The sequence below is a fragment of the Salmo salar genome, unplaced genomic scaffold (genome assembly GCF_965601325.2).
Source record: "Salmo salar unplaced genomic scaffold, fSalSal1 ptg001228l, whole genome shotgun sequence".
NCBI classification, from domain to species: Eukaryota; Metazoa; Chordata; class Actinopteri; order Salmoniformes; family Salmonidae; genus Salmo; species Salmo salar.
The window spans coordinates 1-16387 of NW_027675656.1; the positions used below are offsets into that span (position 1 = coordinate 1).

At 41.8% G+C, this 16387-nt stretch overlaps 1 protein-coding gene across 1 annotated transcript; it reads right to left on the bottom strand.

The window, feature by feature from the left end:
* Positions 1 to 230: 230 nt before the first annotated feature.
* Positions 231 to 14407, bottom strand: LOC106591389 (tyrosine-protein phosphatase non-receptor type 2; the record flags this gene model as incomplete). Its single annotated transcript, XM_082972741.1, is given in 6 exon segments — positions 231 to 440; positions 541 to 678; positions 6309 to 6407; positions 7108 to 7208; positions 7380 to 7470; positions 14227 to 14407. Coding segments are annotated over 6 exon segments (696 nt in total), but the record flags the coding sequence as incomplete, so codon positions are not given.
* Positions 14408 to 16387: the final 1980 nt, after the last annotated feature.

Consider the following 16387-nt stretch of genomic DNA (forward strand, 5'->3'; position numbering starts at 1 on the left):
ACCTGGTTAAATAAAGGACTTGTTCTCCACTGGCCTACCTGGTTAAATAAAGGTGAAATCAATAAATAGAAATACAGTTTGACCAGGAAGCTGGTGTGAAACACCAAGTAGTAAAGCCTTGTCCGAGACCAGCTTAACGTCCAATCACAGCCCCTGAACGGGACGCTAGTCTACTTTCATACCAAGTAGGGAATTCAATAACAACGTAAAACAGGAAGTATTGAGGTTACCAGGATGAGACACGTGTCAACCAATGAGAAGGTCCCTGATCGTCCAATCCCAGCGCTGCAGTGGACCACGGACGGCCCATGCTCCGGCCCCAATGAGCCAGACTCCCGCACCTTGACCAGGAAGTTGAGGAAAGAGGCCGGTGATTCTGGGACGCCGAAATCAGGCCAGGTGGTGTAGTGAAAGTGGTATATCTCTCTGGTTTCTCCTGTCTGGACAAGGCATGTGATTTAATAACAGTGACGATGTTAATAACAACAACAACAACTTCCTCGTGACAACGGAGACGTCCACGGAGACGTAGAATCTCACCTCTGTGTTCCTCAGCTCCAACACTCGTATGACGTAGTAGGACATGTCCTCTTCCTTCACCAGCGTCACAACAAACCCTGTGTCTGTATAAGACAACTGGTGTCCCTCAGCTGTAGGCCAGTACTGAGCACACTTCTCCTGTTGGGGGGGGGACAATACATCAGCTGTAGTACTGAGGACACTTCTCCTGTTGGGGGGGGGGGACAATACATCAGCTGTAGTACTGAGCACACTTCTCCTGTTGGGGGGGGGGGACAATACATCAGCTGTAGTACTGAGCACACTTCTCCTGTTGGGGGGGGGACAATACATCAGCTGTAGTACTGAGGACACTTCTCCTGTTGGGGGGGGGACAATACATCAGCTGTAGTACTGAGGACACTTCTCCTGTTGGGGGGGGGGACAATACATCAGCTGTAGTACTGAGGACACTTCTCCTGTTGGGGGGGGGGACAATACATCAGCTGTAGTACTGAGCACACTTCTCCTGTTGGGGGGGGGACAATACATCAGCTGTAGTACTGAGAGACACTTCTCCTGTTGGGGGGGGGGGACAATACATCAGCTGTAGTACTGAGGACACTTCTCCTGTTGGGGGGGGGGACAATACATCAGCTGTAGTACTGAGGACACTTCTCCTGTTGGGGGGGTGGGGACAATACATCAGCTGTAGTACTGAGGACACTTCTCCTGTTGGGGGGGGGGGACAATACATCAGCTGTAGTACTGAGGACACTTCTCCTGTTGGGGGGGGGGGACAATACATCAGCTGTAGTACTGAGCACACTTCTCCTGTTGGGGGGGGGGACAATACATCAGCTGTAGTACTGAGCACACTTCTCCTGTTGGGGGGGGGGACAATACATCAGCTGTAGTACTGAGCACACTTCTCCTGTTGGGGGGGACAATACATCAGCTGTAGTACTGAGCACACTTCTCCTGTTGGGGGGGACAATACATCAGCTGTAGTACTGAGGACACTTCTCCTGTTGGGGGGGGACAATACATCAGCTGTAGTACTGAGGACACTTCTCCTGTTGGGGGGGGACAATACATCAGCTGTAGTACTGAGGACACTTCTCCTGTTGGGGGGGGGACAATACATCAGCTGTAGTACTGAGCACACTTCTCCTGTTGGGGGGGGGGGACAATACATCAGCTGTAGTACTGAGCACACTTCTCCTGTTGGGGGGGGGGGGGACAATACATCAGCTGTAGTACTGAGGACACTTCTCCTGTTGGGGGGGGGGGGGACAATACATCAGCTGTAGTACTGAGGACACTTCTCCTGTTGGGGGGGGGACAATACATCAGCTGTAGTACTGAGGACACTTCTCCTGTTGGGGGGGGGGACAATACATCAGCTGTAGTACTGAGGACACTTCTCCTGTTGGGGGGGACAATACATCAGCTGTAGTACTGAGGACACTTCTCCTGTTGGGGGGGGGGGACAATACATCAGCTGTAGTACTGAGGACACTTCTCCTGTTGGGGGGGGGGACAATACATCAGCTGTAGTACTGAGGACACTTCTCCTGTTGGGGGGGGGGACAATACATCAGCTGTAGTACTGAGGACACTTCTCCTGTTGGGGGGAGGGACAATACATCAGCTGTAGTACTGAGGACACTTCTCCTGTTGGGGGGGGGGGACAATACATCAGCTGTAGTACTGAGGACACTTCTCCTGTTGGGGGGGGGGACAATACATCAGCTGTAGTACTGAGGACACTTCTCCTGTTGGGGGGGGGGACAATACATCAGCTGTAGTAGTGAGGACACTTCTCCTGTTGGGGGGGGGGGACAATACATCAGCTGTAGTACTGAGGACACTTCTCCTGTTGGGGGGGGGGACAATACATCAGCTGTAGTACTGAGGACACTTCTCCTGTTGGGGGGGGGGGACAATACATCAGCTGTAGTACTGAGCACACTTCTCCTGTTGGGGGGGGGGGACAATACATCAGCTGTAGTACTGAGGACACTTCTCCTGTTGGGGGGGGGGACAATACATCAGCTGTAGTACTGAGGACACTTCTCCTGTTGGGGGGGACAATACATCAGCTGTAGTACTGAGGACACTTCTCCTGTTGGGGGGGGGGACAATACATCAGCTGTAGTACTGAGGACACTTCTCCTGTTGGGGGGGGGGACAATACATCAGCTGTAGTACTGAGGACACTTCTCCTGTTGGGGGGGGGACAATACATCAGCTGTAGTACTGAGGACACTTCTCCTGTTGGGGGGGGGGACAATACATCAGCTGTAGTACTGAGGACACTTCTCCTGTTGGGGGGGACAATACATCAGCTGTAGTACTGAGGACACTTCTCCTGTTGGGGGGGGACAATACATCAGCTGTAGTACTGAGGACACTTCTCCTGTTGGGGGGGGGGGACAATACATCAGCTGTAGTACTGAGGACACTTCTCCTGTTGGGGGGGGGGACAATACATCAGCTGTAGTACTGAGGACACTTCTCCTGTTGGGGGGGGGACAATACATCAGCTGTAGTACTGAGGACACTTCTCCTGTTGGGGGGGACAATACATCAGCTGTAGTACTGAGGACACTTCTCCTGTTGGGGGGGGGGGACAATACATCAGCTGTAGTACTGAGGACACTTCTCCTGTTGGGGGGGGGGACAATACATCAGCTGTAGTACTGAGGACACTTCTCCTGTTGGGGGGGGGTCAATACATCAGCTGTAGTACTGAGGACACTTCTCCTGTTGGGGGGGGGGACAATACATCAGCTGTAGTACTGAGGACACTTCTCCTGTTGGGGGGGACAATACATCAGCTGTAGTACTGAGGACACTTCTCCTGTTGGGGGGGGGGGACAATACATCAGCTGTAGTACTGAGGACACTTCTCCTGTTGGGGGGGGGGACAATACATCAGCTGTAGTACTGAGGACACTTCTCCTGTTGGGGGGGGATAATACATCAGCTGTAGTACTGAGGACACTTCTCCTGTTTGGGGGGGGGGGACAATACATCAGCTGTAGTACTGAGGACACTTCTCCTGTTGGGGGGGGGGGACAATACATCAGCTGTAGTACTGAGGACACTTCTCCTGTTGGGGGGGGGACAATACATCAGCTGTAGTACTAAGGACACTTCTCCTGTTGGGGGGGGGGGACAATACATCAGCTGTAGTACTGAGGACACTTCTCCTGTTGGGGGGGGGGACAATACATCAGCTGTAGTACTGAGGACACTTCTCCTGTTGGGGGGGGGGGAATACATCAGCTGTAGTACTGAGGACACTTCTCCTGTTGGGGGGGGGACAATACATCAGCTGTAGTACTGAGGACACTTCTCCTGTTGGGGGGGGGGGACAATACATCAGCTGTAGTACTGAGGACACTTCTCCTGTTGGGGGGGACAATACATCAGCTGTAGTACTGAGGACACTTCTCCTGTTGGGGGGGGACAATACATCAGCTGTAGTACTGAGGACACTTCTCCTGTTGGGGGGGGGGGACAATACATCAGCTGTAGTACTGAGGACACTTCTCCTGTTGGGGGGGACAATACATCAGCTGTAGTACTGAGGACACTTCTCCTGTTGGGGGGGGGGACAATACATCAGCTGTAGTACTGAGCACACTTCTCCTGTTGGGGGGGGGGACAATACATCAGCTGTAGTACTGAGCACACTTCTCCTGTTGGGGGGGGACAATACATCAGCTGTAGTACTGAGGACACTTCTCCTGTTGGGGGGGGACAATACATCAGCTGTAGTACTGAGGACACTTCTCCTGTTGGGGAGGGGACAATACATCAGCTGTAGTACTGAGGACACTTCTCCTGTTGGGGGGGGGGACAATACATCAGCTGTAGTACTGAGGACACTTCTCCTGTTGGGGGGGGTCAATACATCAGCTGTAGTACTGAGGACACTTCTCCTGTTGGGGGGGGGGGGACAATACATCAGCTGTAGTACTGAGGACACTTCTCCTGTTGGGGGGGGGGACAATACATCAGCTGTAGTACTGAGGACACTTCTCCTGTTGGGGGGGACAATACATCAGCTGTAGTACTGAGGACACTTCTCCTGTTGGGGGGGGGGGACAATACATCAGCTGTAGTACTGAGGACACTTCTCCTGTTGGGGGGGGGGGGGACAATACATCAGCTGTAGTACTGAGGACACTTCTCCTGTTGGGGGGGGACAATACATCAGCTGTAGTACTGAGGACACTTCTCCTGTTGGGGGGGGGGACAATACATCAGCTGTAGTAGTGAGGACACTTCTCCTGTTGGGGGGGACAATACATCAGCTGTAGAGTGTGTTGGTCCTCACTGTTCAGCATTATAACATTTATGTAGGGTACTTACAGATCCCTTCTCTAAGATTCTGTTCAGCATTATAACATTTATGTAGGCTACTTACAGACCCCTTCTCTAAGATTCTGTTCAGCATTATAACATTTATGTAGGCTACTTACAGACCCCTTCTCTAGGATTCTGTTCAGCATTATAACATTTATGTAGGCTACTTACAGACCCTTTCTCTAGGATTCTGTTCAGCATTATAACATTTATGTAGGATTCTGTTCAGCATTATAACATTTATGTAGGCTACTTACAGACCCCTTCTCTAGGATTCTGTTCAGCATTATAACATTTATGTAGGCTACTTACAGACCCTTTCTCTAGGATTCTGTTCAGCATTATAACATTTATGTAGGATTCTGTTCAGCATTATAACATTTATGTAGGCTACTTACAGACCCCTTCTCTAGGATTCTGTTCAGCATTATAACATTTATGTAGGATTCTGTTCAGCATTATAACATTTATGTAGGATTCTGTTCAGCATTATAACATTTATGTAGGATTCTGTTCAGCATTATAACATTTATGTAGGCTACTTACAGACCCCTTCTCTAGGATTCTGTTCAGCATTATAACATTTATGTAGGATTCTGTTCAGCATTATAACATTTATGTAGGCTACTTAAAGACCCTTTGTCTATGATTCTGTTCAGCATTATAACATTTATGTAGGCTACTTACAGACCCCTTCTCTAGGATTCTGTTCAGCATTATAACATTTATGTAGGATTCTGTTCAGCATTATAATATTTATGTAGGATTCTGTTCAGCATTATAACATTTATGTAGGATTCTGTTCAGCATTATAACATTTATGTAGGCTACTTACAGACCCTTTGTCTATGATTCTGTTCAGCATTATAACATTTATGTAGGATTCTGTTCAGCATTATAACATTTATGTAGGCTACTTACAGACCCTTTGTCTATGATTCTGTTCAGCATTATAACATTTATGTAGGCTACTTACAGACCCCTTCTCTAGGATTCTGTTCAGCATTATAACATTTATGTAGGCTACTTACAGACCCTTTCTCTATGATTCTGTTCAGCATTATAACATTTATGTAGGATTCTGTTCAGCATTATAACATTTATGTAGGATTCTGTTCAGCATTATAACATTTATGTAGGCTACTTACAGACCCCTTCTCTGGGATTCTGTTCAGCATTATAACATTTATGTAGGCTACTTACAGACCCCTTCTCTAGGATTCTGTTCAGCATTATAACATTTATGTAGGATTCTGTTCAGCATTATAACATTTATGTAGGCTACTTACAGACCCCTTCTCTAGGATTCTGTTCAGCATTATAACATTTATGTAGGCTACTTACAGACCCCTTCTCTAGGATTCTGTTCAGCATTATAACATTTATGTAGGATTCTGTTCAGCATTATAACATTTATGTAGGCTACTTACAGACCCTTTCTCTATGATTCTGTTCAGCATTATAACAGCTTTGGAGTTCTGCTCCCAGACCATCAACCAGAAGTGACCGCATGTGTTCTTCAGGGGGCCCTTTGGGAGAAAACACAACACACTGCTTCATCACCAACTGAAACACAGACCAACCTTCAAAATAAACATCCACAATCCTTAGTGCGTGTTTAGAGAAAATCTCACTTCAAACGATCAGTACATAATGAACGGAAACGTCTGAGATACTTGTATGTACTGACCTGAGACAGGAAATAGATTCTTTGGGCTTCACTACTTGTATGTACTGACCTGTGACAGGAAATAGATTCTTTGGGCTTCACTACTTGTATGTACTGACCTGAGACAGGAAATAGATTCTTTGGGCTTCACTACTTGTATGTACTGACCTGAGACAGGAAATAGATTCTTTGGGCTTCACTACTTGTATGTACTGACCTGAGACAGGAAATAGATTCTTTGGGCTTCACTACTTGTATGTACTGACCTGTGACAGGAAATAGATTCTTTGGGCTTCACTACTTGTATGTACTGACCTGAGACAGGAAATAGATTCTTTGGGCTTCACTACTTGTATGTACTGACCTGAGACAGGATATAGATTCTTTGAGCTTCACTACTTGTATGTACTGACCTGAGACAGGATATAGATTCTTTGGGCTTCACTACTTGTATGTACTGACCTGAGACAGGAAATAGATTCTTTGGGCTTCACTACTTGTATGTACTGACCTGAGACAGGAAATAGATTCTTTGGGCTTCACTACTTGTATGTACTGACCTGAGACAGGATATAGATTCTTTGAGCTTCCTCCACCATCACTAAACTTGCATTGATGTAGTCATTTTCAGAGTTTTCAAGTTTAACGCGACTGTGATCATCTGAAACCAGAGACGAAAGATATTTAAAAACGTGTAAAAAATTTTTAAAAAATATCGCGAATCGTCAAGTTGCAAAAACGTTCATCACAACGACGACTAGCGTAAGGCTACTTCATGAACGTAGCGTAAGGCTACTTCATGAACGATAGTTGCACAGACAGAAATACTCACAGGGGCTGACGTCTCTGTACCGGTTTCGGTTCTGATTCTCTGGACGTTTTGCCATCTGATATGAATAGTCACTGGCTTGGCTTCGGATTTCCTGAGGAAAAAAACATGACAACGAAAACCAGCCAATGACTGTCAGTTGAAATGTGACCAGGTCTGACGACCCATACAGCTACTAACCAAGCAGACATCTGCAGTAAGAGAACTAACAAACAAGTTACCTATCGACTTCTTAGAAATGTTTACTACTGGCTACTGGGTATACACTACCTGACTAATTAGCTAGGTCAGCTAACTACTGGCTACTGGGTATACACTACCTGACTAATTAGTTAGGTCAGCTAACTACTGGCTACTGGGTATACACTACCTGACTAATTAGCTAGGTCAGCTAACTACTGGCTACTGGGTATACACTACCTAACTAATTAGCTGGGTCAGCTAACTACTGGGTATACACTACCTGACTAATTAGCTAGGTCAGCTAACTACTGGGTATACACTACCTGACTAATTAGCTAGGTCAGCTAACTACTGGCTACTGGGTATACACTACCTAACTAATTAGCTAGGTCAGCTAACTACTGGCTACTGGGTATACACTACCTAACTAATTAGTTGGGTCAGCTAACTACTGGGTATACACTACCTGACTAATTAGCTAGGTCAGCTAACTACTGGCTACTGGGTATACACTACCTAACTAATTAGCTGGGTCAGCTAACTACTGGGTATACACTACCTAACTAATTAGCTAGGTATGCTTACTACTGGCTACTGGGTATACACTACCTAACTAATTAGCTAGGTCAGCTAACTACTGGGTATACACTACCTAACTAATTAGCTGGGTCAGCTAACTACTGGGTATACACTACCTAACTAATTAGCTAGGTCTGCTTACTACTGGCTACTGGGTATACACTACCTAACTAATTAGCTGGGTCAGCTAACTACTGGCTACTGGGTATACACTACCTAACTAATTAGCTGGGTCAGCTAACTACTGGGTATACACTACCTAACTAATTAGCTGGGTCAGCTAACTACTGGGTATACACTACCTAACTAATTAGCTGGGTCAGCTAACTACTGGCTACTGGGTATACACTACCTAACTAATTAGCTAGGTCAGCTTACTACTGGGTATACACTACCTAACTAATTAGCTAGGTCAGCTAACTACTGGCTACTGGGTATACACTACCTGACTAATTAGCTAGGTCAGCTAACTACTGGCTACTGGGTATACACTACCTGACTAATTAGCTAGGTCAGCTAACTACTGGCTACTGGGTATACACTACCTAACTAATTAGCTGGGTCAGCTAACTACTGGGTATACACTACCTGACTAATTAGCTAGGTCAGCTAACTACTGGCTACTGGGTATACACTACCTAACTAATTAGCTAGGTCAGCTAACTACTGGGTATACACTACCTAACTAATTAGCTGGGTCAGCTTACTACTGGGTATACACTACCTAACTAATTAGCTAGTTCAGCTAACTACTGGCTACTGGGTATACACTACCTAACTAATTAGCTAGGTCAGCTAACTACTGGGTATACACTACCTAACTAATTAGCTAGTTCAGCTAACTACTGGGTATACACTACCTAACTAATTAGCTAGGTCAGCTAACTACTGGGTATACACTACCTAACTAATAAGCTAGGTCAGCTAACTACTGGCTACTGGGTATACACTACCTAACTAATTAGCTGGGTCAGCTTGCTACTGAGTATACCTCTACTATAACCCTGTCTATAATAACCCTGCATATAACCCTGTCTATAACATATATCCTGTCCCTAGCCTAGAACCTCTATAACCCTGCCTAGAACCTCTATAACCCTGCATATAACCCTGCATATAACCCTGCATATAACCCTGTCTATAACCCTGTCTATAACCCTGTCTATAATCCTGTCTATAACCCTGTCTATAACCCTGTCTATAACCCTGTATCCTAGCCCTAGCCTAAACCCCCTATAACCCTGTCTATAACTCTGTCTATAACCCTGTCTATAACCCTGTATCCTATCCCTAGCCTAAACCCTCTATAACCCTGTCTATAACCCTGTCTATAACCCTGTATCCTATCCCTAGCCTAAAACCCCTATAACCCTGTCTATAATTCTGTCTATAACCTCGATAACCCTGCCTATAACCCTGTCTATAACTCTGTCTATAACCCTGTCTATAACCCTGTATCCTATCCCTAGCCTAAACCCTCTATAACCCTGTCTATAACCCTGGTCTATAACCCTGTCTATAACCCTGTATCCTATCCCTAGCCTAAACCCTCTATAACCCTGTCTATAACCCTGTCTATAACCCTGTATCCTATTCCTAGCCTAAACCCTCTATAACCCTGTCTATAACCCTGTCTATAACCCTGCCTATAACCCTGCCTATAACCCTGTATCCTATCCCTAGCCTAAACCCTGTCTATAACCCTGTCTATAACCCTGTCTATAACCCTGTCTATAACCCTGTCTATAACCAGTCTATAACCCAGTCTATAACCCTGTCTATAACCCTGTCTATAACCAGTCTATAACCAGTCTATAACCAGTCTATAACCCAGTCTATAACCCAGTCTATAACCCTGTCTATAACCAGTCTATAACCAGTCTATAACCCAGTCTATAACCAGTCTATAACCAGTCTATAACCAGTCTATAACCCAGTCTATAACCAGTCTATAACCAGTCTATAACCCAGTCTATAACCCAGTCTATAACCAGTCTATAACCAGTCTATAACCCAGTCTATAACCAGTCTATAACCAGTCTATAACCCAGTCTATAACCCAGTCTATAACCAGTCTATAACCAGTCTATAACCAGTCTATAACCCAGTCTATAACCAGTCTATAACCAGTCTATAACCAGTCTATAACCAGTCTATAACCAGTCTATAACCCAGTCTATAACCAGTCTATAACCAGTCTATAACCAGTCTATAACCCAGTCTATAACCAGTCTATAACCAGTCTATAACCCTGTCTATAACCAGTCTATAACCAGTCTATAACCAGTCTATAACCAGTCTATAACCAGTCTATAACCAGTCTATAACCAGTCTATAACCCTCTGCCCAGGTGAGCCCGACAGGCCCCCTGGCTCATGGACTACTAGCGTGCATGTAAATGCATGAAAAATAAATAAAATGAACTATAACACTCTCCTAATAACTAGAATAAGAAAACAGGACTGTGTGTTCCGTGTGACCGAGTAGGTAGTTATATATGTAGTTATATAGGTAGTTATATAGGTAGTTATATATGTAGTTATATAGTAGGTAGTTATATAGGTAGTTATATAGGTAGTTATATAGTAGGTAGTTATATAGGTAGTTATATAGTAGGTAGTTATATAGGTAGTTATATAGTAGGTAGTTATATAGGTAGTTATATAGGTAGTTATATAGTAGGTAGTTATATAGGTAGTTATATAGTATGTAGTTATATAGTAGGTAGTTATATAGTAGGTAGTTATATAGGTAGTTATATAGTAGGTAGTTCTATAGTAGGTAGTTCTATAGTAGGTAGTTATATAGTAGGTAGTTATATAGTAGGTAGTTATATAGGTAGTTATATAGTAGGTAGTTCTATAGTAGGTAGTTCTATAGTAGGTAGTTATATAGTAGGTAGTTCTATAGTAGGTAGTTATATAGTAGGTAGTTATATAGGTAGATATATAGTAGGTAGTTATATAGTAGGTAGTTATATAGTAGGTAGTTATATAGGTAGTTATATAGTAGGTAGTTATATAGGTAGTTATATAGTAGGTAGTTATATAGGTAGTTATATAGGTAGTTATATAGGTAGTTATATAGTAGGTAGTTATATAGGTAGTTATATAGGTAGTTATATAGTAGGTAGTTATATAGTAGGTAGTTATATAGGTAGTTATATAGGTAGATATATAGTAGGTAGATATATAGTAGGTAGTTATATAGGTAGTTATATAGTAGGTAGTTATATAGGTAGTTATATAGTAGGTAGTTATATAGGTAGTTATATAGTAGGTAGTTATATAGTAGGTAGTTATTTGGGTAGTTATATAGTAGGTAGTTATATAGGTAGTTATATAGTAGGTAGTTATATAGTAGGTAGTTATATAGGTAGTTAGTTATATAGTAGGTAGTTATATAGGTAGTTATATAGTAGGTAGTTATATAGTAGGTAGTTATATAGTAGGTAGTTATATAGGTAGTAGTTATATAGTAGATAGTTATATAGGTAGTTATATAGGTAGTTATATAGTAGGTAGTTATATAGTAGGTAGTTATATAGGTAGTAGGTAGTTATATAGGTAGTTATAGTAGGTAGTTATATAGTAGGTAGTTATATAGTAGGTAGTTATATAGTAGGTAGTTATATAGGTAGTTATATAGTAGGTAGTTATATAGTAGGTAGTTATATAGTAGGTAGTTATATAGGTAGTTATATAGTAGGTAGTTATATAGTAGGTAGTTATATAGGTAATTATATAGTAGGTAGTTATATAGGTAGTTATATAGTATGTAGTTATATAGTAGGTAGTTATATAGGTAGTTCTATAGTAGGTAGTTCTATAGTAGGTAGTTCTATAGTAGGTAGTTCTATAGTAGGTAGTTCTATAGGTAGTTCTATAGTAAGTAGTTATATAGTAAGTAGTTATATAGTAGGTAGTTATATAGGTAGTTCTATAGTAGGTAGTTATATAGTAGGTAGTTATATAGGTAATTATATAGTAGGTAGTTATATAGGTAGTTATATAGTAGGTAGTTATATAGGTAGTTCTATAGTAGGTAGTTATATAGTATGTAGTTATATAGTAGGTAGTTATATAGGTAGTTCTATAGTAGGTAGTTATATAGTAGGTAGTTATATAGGTAGATATATAGTAGGTAGTTATATAGGTAGTTATATAGTAGGTAGTTATATAGGTAATTATATAGTAGGTAGTTATATAGGTAATTATATAGTAGGTAGTTATATAGGTAGTTCTATAGTAGGTAGTTATATAGTAGGTAGTTATATAGGTAGTTCTATAGTAGGTAGTTATATAGTAGGTAGTTATATAGTAGGTAGTTATATAGGTAGTTATATAGTAGGTAGTTATATAGTAGGTAGTTATATAGGTAATTATATAGTAGGTAGTTATATAGGTAGTTATATAGTATGTAGTTATATAGTAGGTAGTTATATAGGTAGTTCTATAGTAGGTAGTTCTATAGTAGGTAGTTCTATAGGTAGTTCTATAGTAAGTAGTTATATAGTAAGTAGTTATATAGTAGGTAGTTATATAGGTAGTTCTATAGTAGGTAGTTATATAGTAGGTAGTTATATAGGTAGTTATATAGTAGGTAGTTATATAGGTAGTTCTATAGTAGGTAGTTATATAGTATGTAGTTATATAGTAGGTAGTTATATAGGTAGTTCTATAGTAGGTAGTTATATAGTAGGTAGTTATATAGGTAGATATATAGTAGGTAGTTATATAGGTAGTTATATAGTAGGTAGTTATATAGTAGGTAGTTCTATAGTAGGTAGTTATATAGTAGGTAGTTATATAGTAGGTAGTCATATAGTAGGTAGTTATATAGTAGGTAGTTATATAGGTAGTTATATAGGTAGTTATATAGTAGGTAGTTATATAGTAGGTAGTTCTATAGTAGGTAGTTATATAGGTAGTTATATAGTAGGTAGTTATATAGTAGGTAGTTATATAGTAGGTAGTTATATAGTAGGTAGTTATATAGTAGGTAGTTATATAGGTAGTTATATAGTAGGTAGTTATATAGGTAGTTATATAGTAGGTAGTTATATAGGTAGTTATATATGTAGTTATATAGTAGGTAGTTATATAGTAGGTAGTTATATAGGTAGTTATATAGTAGGTAGTTATATAGTAGGTAGTTATATAGTAGGTAGTTATATAGGTAGTTATATAGGTAGTTATATAGTAGGTAGTTATATAGTAGGTAGTTATATAGTAGGTAGTTATATAGCAGGTAGTTATATAGTAGGTAGTTATATAGTAGGTAGTTATATAGGTAGATATATAGTAGGTAGTTATATAGTAGGTAGTTATATAGGTAGATATATAGTAGGTAGTTATATAGGTAGTTATATAGTAGGTAGTTATATAGGTAGTTATATAGTAGGTAGTTATATAGGTAGTTATATAGTAGGTAGTTATATAGGTAGATATATAGTAGGTAGTTATATAGTAGGTAGTTATATAGGTAGTTATATAGTAGGTAGTTATATAGGTAGTTATATAGTAGGTAGTTATATAGTGGGTAGTTATATAGGTAGTTATATAGTAGGTAGTTATATAGGTAGTTATATAGTAGGTAGTTATATAGGTAGTTATATAGTAGGTAGTTATATAGTAGGTAGTTATATAGTAGGTAGTTATATAGTAGGTAGTTATATAGGTTGTTATATTGTAGGTAGTAGTTAACTTGTGTTCCATCCACTTCACTGTAACCTGCCCAGTTTCCTAGATATGACATTGGCAACACATGCGCACATACTATTACAGGAAGTCTTTGCTATTTCTCAGAAACAGGCTAGCAAGCTAATGTTGATGTACGTTTCCCGGAAGTCTGACTCTTTATCTGTAAAGCTTCGTTTATCTTTCAGGATCAACACCAGTGTGACTAGTATTATCCATTCAATATACCGTTAAAATTACATCGTTTTGGGCTAGCTAGTATGATGGATAATGTGTATAATTGCTAGCTAGTAACCGGCAGATAGCTATGTTGCTAACTAAATTGGCTAGCTAACGTTTGCTAGGTTAGCAACGCAAAAATAAATAAACACATTGAATGCCCAACTTACATTATAAAGGTTTTGCCACTGTCCAGACGAATCAATTTCCTCAAACTGTTGATCCATTTTGGTATTTTGGCTATTTCTGTCTTGCGCGAAAATAGTTTTGAATGTTATCGTTGTCAATGGTAAGTTAGCTGGCTAGCCTCAACCTGACAGCCACCGACTGAGTGGTGGTGGTGGGGGGGGATCTACGTCATCTACACCAGGGGGGTTCCCAAACCCGGTCCTGGGTGCACGTTTTGGTTGTTGCTCTAACGCTACACAGCTGATTCAAATAATCAAAGCTTGATTATGAGTTGGTTGGGGGTCCCCTGTGGCTCAGTTGGTAGAGCATGATGTTTGCAATGTTAAGGGTTGTGGGTTCGATTCCCACGGGGGACCAGTACGGAGAAAAAAATGTATGAAATGTATGCATTCACTACTGTAAATTGCTCTGGATAAGAGCATCTGATAAATGACTAAAATGTTATTATTTTAATCAGCCAAAACGTACACCCAGGACAGAGTCTGGGGACCCTCCAGTCATTGCAAAGAGGTCACGTTGGCATCGGGTTCTGTGACACCATTGGAAGGGCGACACACCTGTGGGAGAAGTGTGGTGGATTATTAAAAGGATGAGTGGGGTCAGAAGGGAGTGGGGATTATCCAGTGTTGACGAGTGGGAAGGATGTGGCAGTAACAGGCGAGGAGAAGGCAGAGAGATATGATGGCCAAAGCGTTTTTGTCTAAGTGCATAGCTCAGCAAATTTTTCAGAGGAATGGGAGGGAGAGAGAGAGAGAAGAAGAAGAAGAGAGGAGGAGCATCCTGGAGTGCTGGACAGGAGGGAGGATGTGAATTATGCGTTGTTTGCGGCACGGCAGAGGTGAAAAAGGGTAATAGTTAAGGCTGGGTTAACTTACAGTCGTGGCCAAAAGTTTTGAGAATGACACAAATATTAATTTCCACAAAGTTTTCTGCTTCAGTGTCTTTAGATGTTACTATGGAATACTGAAGTGTAATTACAAGCATTTCATAAGTGTCAAAAGGCTTTTATTGACAATTACATGAAGTTGATGCAAAGAGTCAATATTTGCAGTGTTGACCCTTCTTTTTCAAGACCTCTGCAATCCGCCCTGGCATGCTGTCAATTAACTTCTGGGCCACATCCTGACTGATGGCAGCCCATTCTTGCATAAATCAATGCTTGGAGTTTGTCAGAATTGGTGGGTTTTTGTTTGTCCACCCGCCTTTTGAGGATTAACCACAAATTCTCAATGGGATTAAGGTCTGGGGAGTTTCCTGGCCATGGACCCAAAATATCGATGTTTTGTTCCCCGAGCCACTTAGTTATCACTTTTGCGTTATGGCAAGGTGCTCCATCATGCTGGAAAAGGCATTGTTCGTCACCAAACTGTTCCTGGATGGTTGGGAGAAGTTGCTCTCAGAGGATGTGTTGGTACCATTCTTTATTCATGGCTGTGTTCTTGGGCCAAAATTGTGAGTGAGCCCACTCCCTTGGCTGAGAAGCAACCCCACACATGAATGGTCTCAGGATGCTTTACTGTTGGCATGACACAGGACTGATGGTAGCGCTCACCTTGTCTTCTCCGGACAAGCTTTTTTCCGGATGCCCCAAACAATCGGAAAGGGGATTCAACAGATAAAATGACTTTACCCCAGTCCTCAGCAGTCCAATCCCTGAACCTTTTGCAGAATATCAGTCTGTCCCTGATGTTTTGCAGATTAGGAGACAGCAGCTGGCAATGAATTATTGGGTCAGTTTCACAGGGACATGGGGTATCTCATCCTGCGAAAAGGGATTTTACAGGCATGCAGGGAACATGAGCGAAGACAGAACACAAGCTTTGTGGGTGGGTGGGGTAATACCCAGGCGAAGGAGATGGGACTGTATGGAAGGGAGTTTAGCCCAACGGTAGCTGTTCCTGTAAATTAACCATGGCTACTCCCACCTCCAATAGTAGATCTAGAAGTGTTGGAGAGACTAGGGAAAGATAGGGAGGGTATTGATCCATCTGATTGGAGAGACTACAGAAAGACAGGGAGGGTATTGATCCATCTGGAGAGACTACAGAAAGATAGGGAGGGTGTTGATCCATCTGATTGGACTACAGAAAGACAGGGAGGGTATTGATCCATCTGATTGGACTACAGAAAGACAGGGAGGGT